This window comes from Oenanthe melanoleuca, chromosome 13 (assembly GCF_029582105.1).
Source record: "Oenanthe melanoleuca isolate GR-GAL-2019-014 chromosome 13, OMel1.0, whole genome shotgun sequence".
In the NCBI taxonomy this organism is placed as follows: Eukaryota; Metazoa; Chordata; class Aves; order Passeriformes; family Muscicapidae; genus Oenanthe; species Oenanthe melanoleuca.
In genome coordinates, this window is record NC_079347.1 from 1785011 (window position 1) to 1803526 (window position 18516).

The 18516-nt window shown below is 57.4% G+C and overlaps 3 protein-coding genes across 6 annotated transcripts; 1 reads left to right on the forward strand and 2 right to left on the reverse strand.

Moving 5' to 3' along the window:
* Positions 1-2429: 2429 nt before the first annotated feature.
* On the forward strand, positions 2430-10550 carry PAIP2 (poly(A) binding protein interacting protein 2). 3 transcript variants are annotated; one of them, XM_056502170.1, is made up of 4 exons: positions 2430-2563; positions 5880-6045; positions 8189-8368; positions 9441-10550. In XM_056502170.1, the coding sequence occupies exons 2-4, from the start codon at positions 5908-5910 to the stop codon at positions 9504-9506; spliced, it is 384 nt and encodes a 127-aa protein (XP_056358145.1). In that variant the 5' UTR covers positions 2430-2563; positions 5880-5907; the 3' UTR covers positions 9507-10550. The 3 variants fall into 3 exon arrangements, with proteins under 3 accessions (XP_056358145.1, XP_056358147.1, XP_056358146.1); XM_056502172.1 differs by having other exon boundaries at positions 2449-2563; positions 5886-6045; XM_056502171.1 differs by lacking the exon at positions 2430-2563 and adding an exon at positions 2732-3016 and having other exon boundaries at positions 5886-6045.
* A 1684-nt stretch (positions 10551-12234) lies between these two features.
* On the reverse strand, positions 12235-16703 carry SLC23A1 (solute carrier family 23 member 1). Of its 2 annotated transcripts, none has more exons than XM_056502168.1 (15): positions 16577-16703; positions 16073-16144; positions 15794-15895; positions 15547-15704; positions 15385-15473; positions 15241-15308; positions 14768-14949; positions 14547-14667; positions 14290-14446; positions 13982-14129; positions 13759-13864; positions 13552-13681; positions 13257-13400; positions 13022-13117; positions 12235-12908 (listed from the first exon to the last, which is right to left on the reverse strand). In XM_056502168.1, the coding sequence occupies exons 1-15, from the start codon at positions 16610-16612 to the stop codon at positions 12661-12663; spliced, it is 1857 nt and encodes a 618-aa protein (XP_056358143.1). In that variant the 5' UTR covers positions 16613-16703; the 3' UTR covers positions 12235-12660. The 2 variants fall into 2 exon arrangements, with proteins under 2 accessions (XP_056358143.1, XP_056358141.1); XM_056502166.1 differs by having other exon boundaries at positions 15794-15898; positions 16577-16702.
* Positions 16704-16784: 81 nt separating this feature from the next.
* Positions 16785-18209, reverse strand: MZB1 (marginal zone B and B1 cell specific protein). Its single transcript, XM_056502169.1, has 4 exons — positions 17954-18209; positions 17560-17666; positions 17303-17407; positions 16785-17225 (listed from the first exon to the last, which is right to left on the reverse strand). Exons 1-4 carry the CDS (start codon positions 18143-18145, stop codon positions 17051-17053), a joined length of 579 nt encoding a protein of 192 aa, XP_056358144.1. The 5' UTR covers positions 18146-18209; the 3' UTR covers positions 16785-17050.
* Between the last annotated feature and the right edge of the window lie 307 nt (positions 18210-18516).

Consider the following 18516-nt stretch of genomic DNA (forward strand, 5'->3'; position numbering starts at 1 on the left):
GTTTGTTATAGATGTTTGGCATGTTAACCAGTGTGTCTGCTGAACTCTTTATCCTGTGTCACGCCACCACAGCAAAACTTGAGCTCTCTTTTTAAAATGTGCATGTTTTTAACACCTGTGCTTCAGCAGCTTCCTGCATAACTCTTCTTTCTCTTCCCTAAACCCTCTTGCATTTCCAAACAAATTAAAATATCACTTGTTAAAACCCTGGTAGGTACATTCTGCTGACACTTTCATTTCTGGAGTTCCGTTCTCATCAGAGCTGAAGCCACATCCCGTTCATGCAGATAAAGCAGACTGGGGCCAGTTCTTCCAGCCTGAGCCTGCACCAGGGAGGCTTTGATGCTTGAAAGGGGTTTGGGATGCAGGAGGCTGAGTGTTGATGAAGTTCTAGTGTTGTTCATTACACAGACACACCCAGCAGACACAGGACAGAATGTTGTGTGCAAGTCAAGCCTTGAGAACTTGTTTTTCCAGCTGTGACTTTGTATTGCACCCTAACTCAAGGGGATGCAGTCCTCCACTGAGCTTGAGCCACTTCTGGTGAGGGCAGCAGGTTCTGTGGGACCCTGGAGAGGGGAGAAGTGCTGAGGAGAGCAGCTCCAGTGCAGGGTTTGTTTAAGTAGCACATCCAAATTAAAGTCTCACTGTGCAGTGACTCATCCCTGTGCAGAGAGCAGTCACTGCTCTGTATACGACACTCATTAGTATGCAAAGTGCTGTTTGGGTTTGTAGGAAATGGATTAAATGTCAGACACTGACAGAATCTTAAAGCTTTCTGAGTCCCCTGAAAGAAATCACAGGCCTGCACTTAGTTCTGCTCTTGGGCTTGGAGCCCCAGTTAGAGTGGCATTTGTCACTCATCTGTCACGGAGAGGCTGTTGAGTCCCTCTGCCCTGGCTGCAGACCAGATCCCCTTCTCTCTGAGAGTGGCAGATCATTTATTTCAAAGGTCATTTAAGATTAATGTATTGAAATACTGCATTCAATTTTTAAAGTAGCCTTTTGTTAGCTAATACCTGTGCTGATCTTGTACCTTGTGTGAGTGCTGACCTGTGTACAGGTAAATATGTACATCTTGTTTAGTGTCTAAACAGGCATTCTCAGGTGTGAGTGATTGTATAAGGATGCTTTTACACATCAGAAATTAATTTAATACACAGCTTCTGCCAAGTGTCTTCTGTTCCCATGCAGAGGTCAGTCAGGGAGAGTAGAACCCTTAGGGCCTGAGGAGAAAGTGCCAGAAAAACCAGATCTTGAGGAGAGCCTCCAGACCCACATGTTGGTGCCATGGGCTGCTTATTTGGGAATAGCTGCACTGTGAAGGGTGAGGGAAGGCCCAGAGCACAAGGGTCAGTGTGAAATGCTGGGCTCTGCACTTTGGGCATGAATTTCAGCTGTGAGGAGGAATCTGGAGCCTGCTGTCCTATTGCTGTGGGGAGTGAGTAGAAAGAGAACCCTCTTAAAGATGGGAAAACCAGATCCTGCTCGATTTGTAAAGTTGGAAATTGTGGAAATAGGAGTAGGAAGAACACAGTGTTGTTTTTTATAAGGATGATGCTTGCAGAGGGGTATTTTCCAGTGTTTCATGGACTGCGGAGGAAACCCTTGGGTCTTGAGAACAAGTTGGTAATGGTGACTTTCAAAATCAGTATAAACTAACACACACTTGGCCCTTTGCATTACCAGCTGCTTGTGTGCCATGCGGCCCAAGGAGGCTTTGTGGCTCCACATGTTGTTCCTCGGATGGATCAAAAACTCCCTCCGTGTCTGATTTCTGTGCCTCTCTGGGCTTGTGAATGGGCACAGTGCCTTCCCCTCAGGAAAAGAGAAACAAAAGAATAAAAATGTCTTTTTGGAGCTGTTTTGTAAATGCGGCTGAACCCTCGGCATGTACCAGAAGAGAATATTTATTATGTCCCGTTTCCTGATACTGAGTCTCGTGTAGAAACGCCACTTTGTGAACAGGAGTGGTGTTCCCTAAGTATTCCATTGTCCCTCCGCGAGGCGAGGGCTGTGCGCCTCCCGGCTCAGCCGCTGCCCGGTAACGGGGAGTGTTACATCCCCCTCTGAGAGCCCCGGGGGAGTTCGCCGATCCCTCTGAGAACCCCGGGGATGTTCGGCGATCCCTCTCTGAGCACCGGGGGCGTTCGGCCCCCACCCCCTCTGTCCGGCGCCACAAGATGGCGGCCGCCCCGCCGGACTGCGCTTCCCGACGTGCCCCGCGCAGCCGCGCGAAATGGCCGCCAGGTGCCTTGCGGGACTACAGCTCCCAGCATACCTCGCGCCGGGAGGCGGGAAAAGACTACGCGTCCCAGCGTGCAGCGCGCCGCCCCCCCGCCGGTGGCTGCGGCCTGGCGCGGGCCTGCTGCCGACGCTTCCGGGGGAGAGGGGGCGGAGCCGGCGGGGCCCGGCCTTGGCGGAAGTGACGTCAGGTCCGGCGGTGTGTTGCGGAGCGGGGCGGGCCGGGCCGAGCGCGGAGCGGGCGGAGCAGAGCGGGGCCGGTGGGTCCGGTGGGTCCGGGCGGGTCACGGCGGAGCGGCGGCTCCTCTGCGCACCGCAGGTGAGAGGCGGGGGGGCGATCCCGGCCACGCACCGCCGCCACCGCCGCGGGGGGCTCGAGGGCGCCGCCCCCTCCCCTGAGGCGGTGCCGGGCCGCGGCCTCCTCCCCCCGCGGCGGGGCCGCCCCTCGGTATTGTCTGCGGCGCCATCCGGGGCCTGTGGGGGCGGCTGGTGTCGAACAAAGCGTGGGCGGGGGGAGGCGGCCCCCCGGCCTTGCCGCCCGCGCGGGGCCGGGGTTACCGACACCGGGATTACCGACACCAACAGCGGCTCGCGGCGGCTGCTACCGAAACATGGCCCCGTCCGTGCCGGGGCGCTGCTCCCACAACCCCCGGGCCGGCCCCGCGCGGCGGAGGCGGCTGCGTTCGGTAACCTCCAGCGCAGCACCTGGAAGCGTTTAGATCAGATAGCGCTGGCGTCCCGCGTGAATTTGATTAAGAAATCTGTTTATTAGGCGAGTATAATTATTAGACGGTTGTAATCAGCTCCGTTGATAAGAGCCGTGTGCTAATCTCCATAGATAAGGAGGAGCTGGGCCGGCGCTGCCGACTTGCAGGAGGAATCACCGGCTGATAAACAAGTCGCTGACTCCTGCCCTAGTTGCTCTAGAACACCTTCCTTTAATCTTCAGCCCCCCCCCTAAAATATTCCCGTGTTATTTTTGGGTGCTTAAAGCAAATACCGTAATTTTTTACTTAATTCTTCTCTTTTTTTTCTGTGGCGGGTAAAGACCTGGGGTTGCTGCATGGAATTAGACCTGACCTCACCTCCGGAGAAGGCAATGGATAATCTTCTTTCGTGACTGGGTTTTAAATGCAGACTCTTCGGTCACAAAGCTCTGAATTTTAATGATGCTCAGTCAAGGGCTCTTCATGGTTGTAACTGCAGCAATATTCAGGGAAATGGGTGAATTAATGGGCCTTAGTGATGTTCTGGAGTAACAAGCTCCACACTGCATACAGAAAACAAGGTTAATTGAAAGCCTGTTATTACAGCATTTTTAATTTCTGTCTTCATTCCTAAGATAAAAATTCTGGTTTTTATTAGTGTCTTTCCTTATGCACTTGGCAGTGTGCTTGCTCTCCACATCAAAATCCCAGAGGAACTTGGGTCAGAACCTCACAGTGTGTCACCGCGGCAGAATTCTCCCTGTTTTCTGTTCCTTAGCACTGCCAATATTACATTTCCTCTTCTAGAGTGAGGAGCTTTGAGCTCCTCTGTTTCCCACCTACTCCCAGATGGAAAATGGGTTATTTTTATTCCCAGCAGCAGTGTAGCCTGGCACTGGGGCTTGTTTCCTGCTTAGATTGGGACTTTTTGCAAGGCTAAAGTGGCATTTGGCTCTCCCCCTCAGAATTCCCTGACTGAAAGGCTTGTACCCAGTACTGGTGAAACGAGACTGAGCTTGTCCCCACACGTGAGCACAGAAACCTGCTCTGTGTCTTGCAGTGGAGGAATGGGAAGGTTTATTTGTTCTGGATGGTTTATTTGTTCTGTTGGAAACTGCAGAAAATTAAATCAGGGTTGCTGTGACTGAGGGACTGGCCTGGGGCTCCCTCAGTGTTCCTACAGGATCAGTGAGTGTGAGCATGTTCCTGTGGGAATGGTAGGAATGGACTGAGGGCTGCATCAGATAAACTTCAAGTATTCAGGCTGAGCCTGGCTCCTTCTTGAAGATCATCCCCATCATCTTTGGGCAGTGGTGGACAAAGCTGGTTTGGTCCAAGCTGGGCTTCCCTCCCTTCCTCCCTCCTAAAGCTGGAGCTCCTGTCCAGTGGGAACGCTTCAGAAATGGGAAAGCTGGCCCATGATTCAACAAATTAACCTTCCAAGCTTTTACACAAACAAGTAGGGTTGGTTTGTTGGGTTTGGGTTGGTTTTTTTTAATTATTTTTACCATTCTGGGCTTGTCCAGTGCAGTCACCTTTGTGCAGAAGCTGCCTGAGTTCCTCACTGCTGAGGCAGTTACTTTCAGGAGAATAGTAATATCAAGACTAGCTCCACAAAAGAGAAGGTGAAAACACATACCAGTAAAAAGGGAAAAGAAGAAGAAATCTGATTTTTTTAGGCTTTATTTAATGTACTCCATCCCATGTGTTGACTTGGGAACAGCTGAAGTGGCTTGAAGCAATTTCAAGCTTGAATTGGGGTGTTAAACTCAGCGTCCTTCCCCGTTTTATGTAAATGCTGCCAGTAATCCTCAGCAAGTTTGTTTTGAAAGAACATCAAAAAGAACCTGTTTTCCCTCATGGAATACTCAGGATCTGCTCCCATTTGTGGCACTTCCCAGGGAGCTGCAGTGACTTCCGTGCTGGGCTTTGCCTTTGATGGGAAAAACGTGGGACAGAGCAAGCCAGGCAGGTTCCTTCTTCTTTGTGCTCTTCTTCATTGGTCATTCAGATGTGGCAGCTTTTTAGCTGGTATTGTCAAGAGTTTTGAACCAAAACTTGCATTAATTCCCTAGATAACAGCACCAACTGGAATGCAAAGAGAAAATGTGAGGTGCTGGGTGATAAGCCCTTGTACTCTAGTAACAACAAGGCTGTATTCTGGTACCCTCCTCTCCAAAGAAGTCACTCTTTGATATGCAGACAAGTGGCTAAAGTGTTGTTTTGATAATAAAATCAAAATATTTTCACTCACTGCTGCAACTTTCATTGTGAATTTTAGCATGAGAAAAACATTCAAATTACTTGAGTCATGGGTTTTTTTGGTTAGGTTTTTTTAGGTCTTTATTTTGAAGACATTGCCTCACTTTGCATACCGTGTATAGAAAATTGATAATACCAGTATTAGTATCCAACAAATACTGAGCTTTTCCCACGTGGATCTGTGTATTTGGACATGGTACAGGAAGGGCAGCAGTGTTGTGTCACCTCAGAACACACAGATGTCCAGGTGGCCCCGTGCAGGGTCAGTTCCTCGTGGTTTCTGCTCCCTGCAAGGTTTCCCAGCAGGAAAGGGCTGTGAAACCCAGCTCGTGCCATCACACACAACACTTGAAAGTGCTTTGGAAAACAAATTCTCCTTCTGAATGTTTAAATATTTTCCTGCTGGCAAGTATGTGTGCTTCCTGTTTTTTCCTGTCACTTTTCATTGGCCGTGGTGCTTGGCTTTGGTGAGGTTCACGCTGGGGAATTCATTTGTCCCTGGAATCTGCTCACAATGGGAACGGTGCTTGTGATGCCGTTCCTTGCTGTGATCTCAGAGGCTGCCTGGAGCCTCCAAGTGCAGGTGCAGCCTCCCCTCTCTGGGGCTGGGCTGGTGCAGAGGCAGGGCATGAGGGATGTGCAGGTGTTGAGTGGTGCCCTGCTCAGTTGCAGGTTTGGGATCGGCGTGGCAGCCATGAAGGACCCGAGTCGCAGCAGTACCAGCCCCAGCATCATCAGCGAGGATGTGATCATCAACGGGCACTCCCACGAGGATGACAACCCCTTTGCTGAGTACATGTGGATGGAGAACGAGGAGGAGTTCAACAGGCAGGCAAGTCATCCCCAGCTGAAGGGACAGAGCTGGGTTCACCACTGACAGTTCTTTGGAGGGGAAGTTTCACATCAGCTCTCTGAGTGATCCTGGGGAACAAACAGGTCCCCCTTTCTCTGGCAGTAAATGCTGATCCTCTGTAGTCCTGGTGGGAAATTCAGGAAGTGCAGCACATTCTAATGCATCCATTAATTCCCTGCTTCTGCAGGAGGGAGGGGAGAAAGGTGAGTTGACAGAAGTACGTGGCACTTGGGAAAGGCTGGCCTGGGAGGTGTTCGTGTGCAGACATGCTGAGTGTCCCAGTGCTGAGCTGGGGAATTCCAGCTGCACACCTGCCTTGGCAGCAGCACTGCTGAGTGACAGAGCTGCTCATTTTAATGCTTGAGTCTTGCAGCTCCCTTCTCCATCAGCTGGGAGGGAAGCCTTACCTTCCTCTGCCACCTTGCCTCTATCAACCTTTTCTCTCCTGCTCTGGAGACTGGGAGCAGCCCACGTCTTTCCACACCCCTTTCCCATTCCCAGCACTATTCCCAGCTTGCTCTGTGCTCTCCATAGCTGCTGCCTGTGCTGGGTGCAGAGCCAGCATGGGATGCTCAGGGTGCCAGCAGCACTGAGCTCATTCAGAGTCAGGCTCACAAAACCTCCCTTCTCTCTTCTCTCGTTCATTGTTTCCTTTTTTGTGGCTTTTTACCCCTGGGAACTGTTCCACAGTTAGCATACTGGAGGTGTAGTTCCCTGGGAAGGAGCTGAGTTGTGCTTTGATTTTTCAGGCACAGGTTCTATTGTCAGCAGGGAAAAGGTGGGAGTGTGAGGGAGAAGGGACAGACAGACACTTGGGGTAGCCTGGTCACCTGCTGCTGCAGACACGGCCCTCTGGGAGCCTGAGCAAGTTAAATGGAGCTGGAAAACAAAACCAGGCAGTACTGATTTCCTGCTGTTTGGGAAATTAAATGTTATTTAGTACTGCTGGAGCTGCCATGGAGGCACCTGTAGGGGTTCAGGCCTGTAACCAAGCCCCTGGAGCTGGGCAAGCCCTGTGTAACAGGAGCCTGTGGCTGTGTGCCCACAGCAGGAGGGAGGCAGTGCCTCCTTGAGCTGCCACCCAGGCTGGAGTTCTGCTCTGGGGAATCACTGAGTCAGCCTTCCCTGCCTCTGGAGTGCCTGGGCGGTGCCTCAGAGCACGTGGGGATGAGTCCCTGTTCCCCAGAGCACCAGGTGAGCTCGTGGGTGTGTTTGCCCCTAGGGCAAAGACCCAGATTGCACAGCTGTCCTGATAATCTGGTGTTCATGTTTTTGAGTTGGTGTTTGTGGTAGCTGAATTTCCACTCCAGGATTGAGGAGGTGTTTGATTTCAGAGCAAAGGATAGATGGGAAAACTTGTTTGAGCTTCCACTGAAGCTGAGTGAACTTCTAAATCTGTCCTGAATCATTTTTCCATTCCCTTGTGTCTGGGCAAGTCCTTCACACCAGCTTCTGTTTCCCTGCTTTCCCCCATAATGCAGGACATGGAAAATTTGTAGGATGAGCTCCCTGCAAAGCTCATTTACTGAACAGCCAAGGAGAAATGCTTTAATGTCTGCACTGCGTGTCAGTTCTGCATGGCTTGGTTTGTCCTGCTCCCAGGACAGCAGGGCTGCATTCCTGACAGCTGCTGAGATCAGGTGGGGTTCCCAAGGAGAGCTGTGGCTGAGCACACACCAACAGGAGAGGCTGCTTGTTCCAGGTGACAGGCAGGGGTTATTTTTTCCCCAGGAGTCCCACAGGACACTTTCCTGGGGAGAGTTTCCTGGCTCTGTGTGTTGGCACAGCTCCCTTCCTCATACTTGCAGCGAGCTCAGTCCAGACTAGTTGGTACAGCTGAAATTTTTGCTTAGGACCTACATTTTCCTTCTCCTTTAGGTCATAACAAGCTGCAAACAAAACAGCTGGGGCTGGGGAGGTTTTCCTGCCTCTCCCTTTCAGCTGCAGCCCCAATCCCTGGGACAAAGCACTGAATCCCTCCTGCTGCATGGAGGTGGTGCTGGGCTGGGATGCTGCTGGAGAACTGGGAAGGTCAGCTGGGTGCACACACCTGGGAATAAAAACCCCCAGAGCAGAGCTGACAATAGATCTGGTGCTGAGGCAGTTTCTTTTTGTTGCACAGATCGAAGAGGAGTTGTGGGAAGAAGAATTTATCGAGCGCTGTTTCCAGGAGATGCTGGAAGAGGAGGAGGAGCATGAGTGGTTTATTCCAGCCCGTGATCTCCCACAAACAATGGATCAAATCCAGGACCAGTTCAATGACCTTGTTATCAGTGACAGCTCATCGCTGGAGGATCTGGTGGTAAGCTCAGTTCTCATCCTATTTCTAAAGCTCAAGTCTCTGTGCAAGGCTTATTGCTGCTTATGGCAACAGGAGGTCCTTTCCAGCCTCTTAAACCTGCCTGGCTGTGCAGGGCAGGATGTGTCCTCATGGGATGTGACCTATTTGGTGGCTTCATACCCACCTGGAGCCTTTCCCAGCCCATGGCTCATCTCCAGGAGTGGGTGGGATGTTATGAAAGAAGGGCACTGAGTGCAGCTGGGGCTGCTGAAGGGTCACTGGGGACCTGCCAGTACAGACATGTTGGGCTGCTCTGAGCCCTGTCCCAGGGTCTGGTTGGGACTGGGAGAACCACAGCAGATCCCTGTAGCAATTCCAGGGAAGGGGAAAGCAGACAAACTGTGATTACTTCCCTCTTTTTGCTGTCTGACTTCTGTGCAGAGCACAGCTCTAAGGAAAGGGCAGCACGTGCTTATTTCCCCTCACAGAATCCTGCAGCTGTTTCAGCCCCAATGAAGATCAGAAAAACCTAATCTTTCATTTCTTTGTGCTAAAGAGCTCTTTTTGAAGGTGCTGGTGCCCACCTCTAAGTGCAGGATATGGAGCAGCAGCAGCAGCTTGCCAAGGGGGAGGACAGGGAAATCACAGACAGAGACATGTAAAAAATCAATACAGTGCTCATACACATGAAATTCCCAGAAGTAGTTGAAGTTCCTGGAACAAGTCACCTCTTGCTTAAATAAGCAAAACTTAAAAACCTCATAGCACGTTTTAACAGCTCAACTTGAGAAAAGGCTATTTCAGCATGAGGGGAAGCTGCTGTGTTTGATGCATGCCTGTGGTTTGCTGCATATTCCCTGGGCCCTCATCCAGCTGAAACTTCAGGTGGAGCTGAGGAAGGTTGGATAAGTCAGGGAGTAGCATAGAGGAATGGGCTTTTCTGGGAATTATAGACTACTGCTAAGTGTAAGAAGCCTGCTGCATACCTAATTGTTACTCTAAATCCATAAAACTTTGCCTCTAATTGTCTTCAGCTTGAAAATGGAAGCTGAAAATAATGATTCACCTCCATTTCTGTTCTTCCCTTCCTCAGGTCAAGAGTAATCTGAATCCAAACGCAAAGGAGTTTGTTCCTGGGGTGAAGTACTTAAACATTTGAGTAGACTGGGCCCTCTTTTGGTGGATGTAGCACAATTTCCACACTGTGAAGCCAGTATTAGAAGATTTAATTGTAAAAGCTCTCTCTTCTTGTCACTGTGTTACACTTATGCATTGCCAAAGTTTTGTTAGTCTTGCATGCTCAATAAAAGTGCTGAGACTGTTATTAAGTAAATCTGTCAAAAGTTTAATGGAAACATAATTGGGCCCTGGCTCTGTGCGAAGGAGGCAGTGAGGTAAGAAGCACCAGTCAAGTTGAGACAAAGTACCACGTTAATAAAACCTTCTGCAGACTCTTGACTTTTTAAACAGGACTTGGAATTTGCGGTGAATGGTCTGTTTTTAACTAAAGATGTGTTAACTGGTGCTAGCTTGCACCTGATAATGCCTTAACTTCCAGGTGAAAGTGAGGAGATCTGATTGTTATGCAAATTAGCTAACTTTCCTTTGAGGTATCAGTGTTGTTACTAATGTTAATTTCCCCCCTTACAAAACATCATGATCCTGGGAAGCAGCGTGAGTTTAACCCGAATCTCACAGACCTGTACAGAGTCGTAGATCTCAGCTCCTGAACTAACATGCAGGCAATTGGGAGAAGCAGTTCCCTGTCCTTTGCAGTGTGTGATCATGGTAGAAACCTTCCCTGCCCGTGCTGTTGAGGGAGCTGTGAGATCCAGCACAGCTCCTGCAAAGAACAGCTGCCCTACACAGCACTGCCTATGGAACCCTTAGCATCCAACTTCCCACAGCTGGACTTAACCAGGCAAACCCCAGCATTAGTGATTTGAGTGGTGCTTTTCCCTTGCTTTGTTTAATCATCACTACACAATAGTCTACAGCACAACGACTTTTTGTTTCTTTTGGTTTTTTGGTTGTTTTTTTTTTCTTTTAATAAAGCTAGAACAGTTTTGGCTTCTTAAACTTCATATTTGGGTAGGTTAAGCTGCCATACGTGTTCAGTGTGAATAGTGTTTAAGTTGAAAATATTGTAAAAAAATTATATTTTTTCAAAAATATTTAAAAAAATAAATAATAGTAGAACTGATGTGGTGGCTGTCTCATAACTGGGCATCTGGCACGGGAACTCGCTTGGCAGCGTGTGGAGGCCAGGGCTGGCACTGTGCAACCAATGGATCCTGGCTGAGGCTGGACTTCATGGAACCACAGGGCTGGAAGGGACTTCAGAGTTCCAGCTCCTTGGGCAGGAACACCTTCTACTGTTCCAGGCTGCTCCAAGCCCTGTCCATCCATTCCAGGGATGGGAATGTATTCCTCTCACACTCTGCTCTCCCATGATTTTCCCTGTGGCTGTTCCCAGCCTGGCCCTGCTGGCAGCAGCTGAGGGTGCTCAGAAGCTGCTGCCTGGTGCTTGGCACAGGAGCCCCAGAGCTGGAGTCGAGTGCTGGCTGCAACAGCTTCTCCAGCCCCATCCACTCTTGCTTCATGGAATATCCTGAGCTGGATCAAGGATCAAGCCCAGGCCTGGCTGTTAATATCTCCCTTTTAAGCTGGGATTAAACTGAAGGCACACAGCTGGAGCTGCAGCTCTGCAGGATGGGCAGGGTGAGGTGCTGCCCTTCCCTGCAGCAGAACCAGCTCGCTGTGCTCCGGGAGGAGCCTGTCCCTGCTCGGGGAGCTCAGCTGCACCAGCCCCTGCTGCTGCTGCTCTGCAAAATAAAATGGAGTTCCCATGCAGGGAGCTGGAAATCTCCTCCAGGATTTCCAATGACCTGGGGAGAGTTTAGACTCGAGCACCTGAAGAAACAGGTCAGCAAATAGCACACAGCTGATTTCCACCTGCAGTGGGAGTTCACCAGCCAGTCCTGCCTGGCTGCAGTTTGTCCAGGAGCTTCAGCCTGGCCACCATCACCTCGGGCTGGTGGCAGCCGAGTGCAGCAGCAGGAGCCAGCGTGTGGAGTGCCAGCCTGGCCATGGCTGCTCTCGTGGCGCTGGGTTCACCCCTCTCCTGCATCCCATAGCCCTGGGATGTTCACTGGGGAGGAGCTGCCGCTGTCCATGGCAGCCCCACTGGCTTTGGGCTGTGACTGCAGCGCAGCTGGTGGCACCCACGGCTGAGCAGCACTGGCACTGCCCGCAGGCTTCCTCTCAGTCCTGCTCCAGCCCCAGCTGGGTGCTGGGGGACAAGGAAATGCGAGGGGACCCAGCTGGCCAGGGAGGTGTCACACACTGTGACAGCCCCAGCACCAGGCCAGCAGCCAAAGAGGGGGCTCAGAGCCGGGCTGGTGCTCGTGGGAGGTGGGGACTGATTGTATTTGCGTCCCCTGGGGTTTATTTTAAGTTGGGGTGGGGGTTTTTTCCCACATTTTCACTTTTAACAGATTTTCTCACTTCTCTCCCTGCTCAGGCTGGGGAGCGAGCATGTGACGGTGCCACCCCGGGCTGTGACAGGCTTGTGCAATGTAGCCTCAGCTCAACTTTGGTGCTAAATCCAGGCCCAGGACTGGCCTGACCCTGCTGCTTTGGGGATCAGCCACCTCTGTGCCTGCGGTTGGGAGCACCCGGCGGCACAGGGCAGTGTCACCAGCACGGCCGGGGCAGAGCCAGAGCTCCCGGAGCAGGGAGGGTTTGCGAGGGCTCGTTCTGAGCTGCCTCCGCAGAGCCCACCTGGAAGAAATCCAGCGTGTCTCCGTGCCTGGCAGCCCGGGAGGAGCACGGGCAAAGGTGCACAAAGGACGTGAGAACGACAGCAGAGACACTGGTGGCGCACGTGCACTTGCATATTTTATCTTTTTTAATGTGTCATCTTAAATTCGGCTTCCTAGCGCTGGTCTGGACACTGCCCCACGCAGAGCCCGTGCAAGCCGCTGGGTCACCGTGCTGGAGCCGAGGGCACAGCGTGAAAATCGGTGGCCCCGGGTGGGATTTGGTGGCCCCGGGGCTCTGGCTGGCTCCGATGTGGCTGACGGGCTGGCTGTGAGTCTCAGCCAGCTAAAGCTCCAGGCTGAGCACGGCACGGCGTGGCTGTTCCCCGGAGCTGGGGTGTCCCCCAAGAGCAGCGTTGCGTTTCCCTAGCCCCGCGTTCGAGCCCAGCAGCGGCAGCCTTGGCTTTGGCCTTGCTGGGCGCTACCGAGCCCCGAGAGCCCCCCGGGAGCTCGGCCCGGCTCCTCCGGCACCTCCCGGGCCCCTCCCCCGGCTCAGACCTTGGTGCACACCGAGCCCCCGTCCGCGCCGGCCGGGCCCGCTGCGGCCGCCGTGCCGCTGCCGCCGGGGCGGGCGCGGAACCCGGTGAACACGGGGCAGATGGGCACGCTCCTGAGCCAGCGGCTCCTCCGCACCGCGCCCATGCCCACGGGGAAGTCGTAGCTCCTCAGGCTGGCGCTGCTCGAGCTGTCCGAGTGCGCTCCTGCCTTCCACTGCACCAGCCCTCGCTCCTCCTGCGTCCCTGCGGGGATTCACGGTGTCAGCCCCGGCCCTGCCATCCCCTCTGCAGCTCTAAATGCACAGAAATCTGCCCCAGCGCCGCTGCCGCCCCCTCCCCGGCCCTGCTGCAGTTACCTGGGATGGTGTTGTCCAGAACGAAGGCGATGGTCCCCCCGACGAACATCTCCGTGGTCAGCAGCACCGTCAGGATCTGGTCCAGCTCGGGGACACCTGCGGGTGTGGAATGTGGGGGACAGAGCCGGGGGTGCTGTGAGAAGCCGATTTCCCCTCTGCTCCCCCTGAGTGGGGCAGATCTGCCCTCCTCTCTCCCCAAACTCCCCGAATTGCGGCTCTCCGTGGCGGGCCGTACCTGTGTTAATGGCCCCGGGGTGGGAATCCAGGTAGTTCGGCAGCGTCAGCCCGAAAAACATGGCAAAGCCCAGCACGAAGAGGTTTCGGGAGGAGTTCATGTCGACGAACTGCAGGTTGGAGAGGCCGACGGCCGTGATCATTCCTGCCGGCAGAGACGCGGCGATGCAGGCGGAGGTGCCCGCGCTGGGCCGGGCATGGGGGGCTGCAGGAGCCCCTGTCCCCCAAATCCGCCCTGAACCCTTGGTCTCGCCAGCCCCCGAGAGCAGCGCTCCGGGTTTGGGGCAGGCAGGTACCGAATAAGGTGCAGAACATCCCGCCGAGCACGGGGTCGGGCAGGGAGGCGAAGAGCGCCGTGAATTTGCCGATGGTGCCCAGCAGCAGCATGATCCCGGCGCCGTACTGGATCACCCTCCTGCTCCCCACCTGCACAGACACACCGGCAGCGAGTGACGCTGCCCGAGACCCCCGGCCGAGCCGGGACCCCTCCCCGGCCCCGGTACCTTGGTGATGCCCAGGACGCCGATGTTGGGGCTGGAGGACGTGGAGCCATTGCCGGTTCCCAGGAGCCCCGCGATGATGCAGGAGATGCCCTCGATGAAAATACCCCTGGGGAACAGCACGGCCGGGCTGGTGCCCATCCCGCTCTCCTGCAGCATCCCTGACGGGTCTCCAGGGATGCCGCGGTGCAGTGAGGTACCGTGGAGGGGGATCAGCCGGCTGTACCTGTTAATGGCGTGCACGGGGGGCGGCGGCGCTCCTGCCAGCCGGGCACAGGAGTAGTAGTCCCCGATGGACTCGATGATGCCCGCCAGCGTGGCGCTGAACATGCCCAGCACGGCTGCTGAGGTCACCGTGGGCAGCCCCCACTGGCCTGCCCGGGAGCAGAGCGGGTCGGGGCTGGGGACACCCCAGTGCCCCCCACCTCACCGGTGCCACTTGGGGCCCCCCGGGGGTTCCCCAGCCTCGGTGATGCTGCACAGGCCCGCACATCCCCCAGGGCAGAGGGGTGTCGGGGGCTGCCGGGCACTCACAGGGGTAGGGGACGCGGAACCAGGGTGCCACGGACAGGATCTCCCCGCGGGCGTCGGTCCTGGCCTTGTAGCCGTACTCCTCGGGCCGGCTGGGGAACACTCCGGTGCGGGTCAGCACGTAGCAGATGAGCCACACCAGCATGATGGCCAGGATGATCTGCGGGGCACACACGGCTCCCTCCCGCACCGCTCCGAGCCCACGCGTGGCTACAGGGGGGATTCGGGACCGCCCCGGGATGCTCTCAGCCCGTCCCTACCGGGAACATCTTGAAGATCTGGACGCGGAGCAGGACAAAGCCGTGGCCCCGCCGGTAGCCGGGCACGTAGATGGCGACCTGCCGCAGGTATTGGGCAAACAGGACAATCAGGAAGATGGTCCTGGGGGGAAAGACAGACGGGATCCCTCGTGCCCCTGACATCCTCCTGGCTCCGTGTCGGACAGCCCTGCCCTCCTGTCCCCCGTGTCCCCATGCCATACAGCACAGAGATGCCCCAGTGGGAGCCAGCCCGGTCTCCAGCCGCCTGGAAAACGGAGAGTCCGATGAGGGACACGGTGGGGGTGACGGTCAGCGGCCCGATGTAGCTGAGCAGCGCCCCGGGGAGCCCCAGCAGCCCGATGACCACTTCCACCAGGCTGGACACCATGATGGCCCCCTGGATCTGCAGGGCACGGAGAGGGGCAGGAGAGGGCGTCAGCAGCCTGCCAGGGAGCCTGGGTGCCGCGGGGTGGTGACAGGGGGTGGCGGGATGGTGGCAGGGCGGTGGAAGGGGCGTGGCAGGGAGGTGGCAGGATGGTGGCAGGGCGGTGGCAGGGGGATGGCATGGCGGTGGCAGGGGGATGGCAGGGAGGTGGCATTTCTGTAGCACGACGGTGGCAGGGAAGTGGTAGGGTGGTGGCACGGAGGTGGCAGCGAGGTGGCAGGGAGATGGCATTGCGGTGGCAGGATGTACCTCTCGCATGCGGGGCTGCCAGATGTGGGACGTGTTGAGGGGCAGTGACCAGTTGCCGTAGATCTCCTCTGGGGGTGCAGTGCCGTGAGCTGGTCCCGGCGGGCGGGGAGCAGCCGGACACCCCCTGCACCCCCCCGCGCTCACCTTCAGGTGGGCATCGCCACTTCTCCAGCGCCAGGATGGACTTGGCGGGGACAAGGAAGGCCAGCGCGCTCGCCTGGAAGAGGGGCAGCCTGGGGGGGACAGAGGGACCCCTGCACCCGGGCCCGGGGATGGCCGGGGGGGCCGCCGGGGCCGCGGCTCTACCTGATGCCCACGGTGGTCTGGATGAGGGTGGTGATGCCCACGCAGGTGAAGATGGTGCCGATGAGGTAGCTGACGGTGAGCTGGTCCTTGCCCACGCACAGGCTCTCGGCCAGAAGGAAGGGGACGGCGATGGTGCCACTGAAGCAGGTCAGGTAGTGCTGGGGGCGAGGGGGGGCTCAGCGGGGCTGGGGGGTGCCCCACACCCCGGGGAACGGGGATTTAGGGTCTGCCACTTCCCAGGCTGTACCTGGAAGCCGAGCAGGATGCAGAGGTACCAGGGGGGCACGTCCTCGATCCTGTAGAGCATGTCCACCTCCGGCCGGGGGGGCCTGGTGCCCGCCCCGGGGTCCTGCTGTGGGGCACAGCTCAGCCTGTCTCACCTGGGGCTGCGTGCGGGGACGGCCCCAGCCTGCCCCAGGGGAGCCCCTGTGCCCGCAGGGAGGGGAGGGGGCCCGGCTGGCCTGTCTCCACCCGCAGGTGTGTCAGAGATGGATTTGGGGTGCACGGCGGGGTGCCCCGTACTCACCCCGCCCGCCGCAGGCAGCTCCTTCCCAGGGGTGTGCGGGGAGCCCGCGGGGGCCAGAGCCAAGTTCCCATTCTGGCGGTGAGGATGAGGAGGGAGCTAGGTCAGTGTGGACCCAGGTGTCCCTCGGGAAAGGGGCTGGGCTCTGCTCTGAGGGACGCGGTGACAGCGGGCCGTGGCCCCGCGTGTTTCCATCAGTCCCAGCCGGTGCCTGCTCCGACCCCCGAGAGGGGTCTGGGCTCCCAAACCCACGTGGTGCTTTGTTCCTGGAAAGTGCGGAGGGGGATCCCCCCTGCAGGTGATGGGGAAGGTGTCCCCAGTCCCAGCCTGTCCCCTCGGTCCCGGGATTCACCGCAGTCCCCAGGCTCACCCCGGTCTTTGCCAGCCCCAGCAGGGCATCCTGACCCTGCGCTGGAGGCAGCGTCCCCGGCCACCAGCTCCCTCCCACCGCCCTGCGATGACACCGAGGAAGGGAAGGGCTGGGGACAGGGACTGCGCTGCATTCACCTGGGGCTGAGCCAGCTCTCCCGAGCGGGTCCCCATCCTCCGGCGGCGCGTCCCCGGCGGCGACGTCCCCGCTCGGGGCGGTTTTATGGCCGTGGGAAGGACTTTAGTCACCCAAAGGCCGGGCGGTGGCGGTGGCAGGGGCGGCGGGCGGGAGGGCGACCATTGGCTGGGGGTTGTGAAACCGGCGAGCGCAGCCCCGGCACGGATGAGCCATTAACTCCTTTAATTGGGACTGCACCCGCGCGGGGCAGCGCGTGGTGAAACATTAGAGCCCGCGGGTTACAGAGTAATTCCAGCTCGCCCGGACCGAGCCCGCGCTGCTGCCGGCACGGCCGGCACGGGCGTCGAGCGACAGCGGCGACATCGGTGACAGGCGACAGCGGGACAGCGCCCACCGCCCTCCCGGCACGCGTGTCGGCCGGGGACGAAGTCGGCTCCGAAGGTCACCGGGCATTAAGCATTAACCGCGCCGGGCTAGAGCTCGTTCTGCAGCGCCTTGGGGGGGCCGGGGCGCTCCTTGCGGCCGGCGCACGGTCCCTTGTCCCCGTGGCACAGCAGCTGCCGCAGCGCGGCCGCGCCCCGCCGGTGCGCGCCGTAGATCTGAGCCTCGCCCTGCTCGCCCACGTAGCCGTGGCACAGCTTGGAGAGCCTGCGAGGAGCCGCCGCGGTCACCTGGAGGCGAGGGGACAGTGCCCGGCTCACCCGTACCCCCGAACCCCGACTCACCTGGCCGGCCACGGCCCCCCCGACACCAGCACGCTCAGGGGGTGCTGGCTCGGCAGCCCCGGGCCCGACAGCCGCTTCTCCCCGTCCAGCTCCAGCACCCCGTAACTGCGGGGAGAGGGGGGTTGGAGGGAAAACTGCCCCTGGGGACACTCCCGGGGTGCTCTGATCCCCGAGGTACCGCCGTCCTTGGGGACATTGTCACCCCTGGGGACACCCTGATGCCAGGGACACCCCCATCCCAGGGACACACCGCTCACCTCTCCCAGTCCTGTGAGCAGCTCCTCTCCAGCACCTCGATGTAGTCCGACTCCTTCAGAGCCTTCTTGCCCACCTTCCCTTCTGCCTTGCTCAGCTGCTCCTCGATCTGGGGTGACAAAAGGCAGAATCCGGGCAGTGAGGGTGGCAGCGTGTCCATGACCCTGCTCCCGAGCCGGGCTGGGCTCTGCACCCCCCTCTGTGCGTCCCCGCCAGCGGGAGCACATCTGCACGGGTTAGAGGGTCACGAGGAGCCCCAAAATGCCTTTTTAAGGTGCCGGTGGGGAACATCCATCAGCGGCGTGCCCCAGAGGAGCAGCAGCCTCTCCCCGGGCTGAAGCTTCCCCACAAGGGCTCTCTGCCGCTCTCGGGGTGTCCTGTCCCCCCGGTCCCCACCTGGAAGGCGATGGCGTGGCAGGCGTCACAGCGCAGGGACTGCGGCATGTGGGGCGAGAGCCGCTCCTCGGGGCTGAGCTGGGGCGCGGGGATGGAGTGGGACGGGGCTGCGGGGGGGTCCCCGCACGTGCCCTGGGCCCCTGTGCCCCCCAGCAGGCTCAGCACCAGCCAGGCTGCCAGCGCTGCCCGCATCCTGCTGCGCTCCCAAACCGCGGGGCGGGGGCTAAACCCCCCGGGGCGGGCTATAAACCCCGGGGCGGTGGCTGGAACCCACCGGGGCGGGTTATAAACCCCCGGGGCGGTGGCTAGAACCCCCCCGGGGCGGGCTATAAACCCCTGGGCGGGGGCTAGAACCCCCCCGGGACTGGCGAGCGGCGCTGAGGCGCGGCCAGCACACACCTGCATCCGGCATGAAGCGGGGGGGGATGTGTGTGGGGTGTCCCCGACCTCTCCAGGAGGTTTTTGCTCTCAGTCCTGTAATGCCTGATCCCATCTCCTCAGCCTCAGTCCTTGTGGGATGATGCAGGCCTGCAGGGGCTGGGGCTGGATGGGCGTTTGGGGCT

What these genes read in the sequence shown, in the direction of transcription:
- MZB1 (XM_056502169.1), bottom strand. Translation starts at nt 18,145, where the DNA reads ATGCGGGCAGCGCTGGCAGCCTGGCTGGTGCTGAGCCTGCTGGGGGGC. An exon ending in TGCTCACAGGACTGGGAGAG is followed by an intron (nt 17,408 to 17,559) that starts GTGAGCGGTGTG and finishes CTCTCCCCGCAG; the next exon opens with TTACGGGGTGCTGGAGCTGG. An exon ending in GGGGGGCCGTGGCCGGCCAG is followed by an intron (nt 17,226 to 17,302) that starts GTGAGTCGGGGT and finishes GGCTCCTCGCAG; the next exon opens with GCTCTCCAAGCTGTGCCACG.
- PAIP2 (XM_056502170.1), top strand. Translation starts at nt 5,908, where the DNA reads ATGAAGGACCCGAGTCGCAGCAGTACCAGCCCCAGCATCATCAGCGAG. An exon ending in AGGAGGAGTTCAACAGGCAG is followed by an intron (nt 6,046 to 8,188) that starts GCAAGTCATCCC and finishes TTTGTTGCACAG; the next exon opens with ATCGAAGAGGAGTTGTGGGA. An exon ending in CATCGCTGGAGGATCTGGTG is followed by an intron (nt 8,369 to 9,440) that starts GTAAGCTCAGTT and finishes TCCCTTCCTCAG; the next exon opens with GTCAAGAGTAATCTGAATCC.
- SLC23A1 (XM_056502166.1), bottom strand. Translation starts at nt 16,612, where the DNA reads ATGGGGACCCGCTCGGGAGAGCTGGCTCAGCCCCAG. An exon ending in AGCTGCCTGCGGCGGGCGGG is followed by an intron (nt 15,899 to 16,072) that starts GTGAGTACGGGG and finishes TGTGCCCCACAG; the next exon opens with CAGGACCCCGGGGCGGGCAC. An exon ending in CCCGTGCACGCCATTAACAG is followed by an intron (nt 13,865 to 13,981) that starts GTACAGCCGGCT and finishes GCTGTTCCCCAG; the next exon opens with GGGTATTTTCATCGAGGGCA.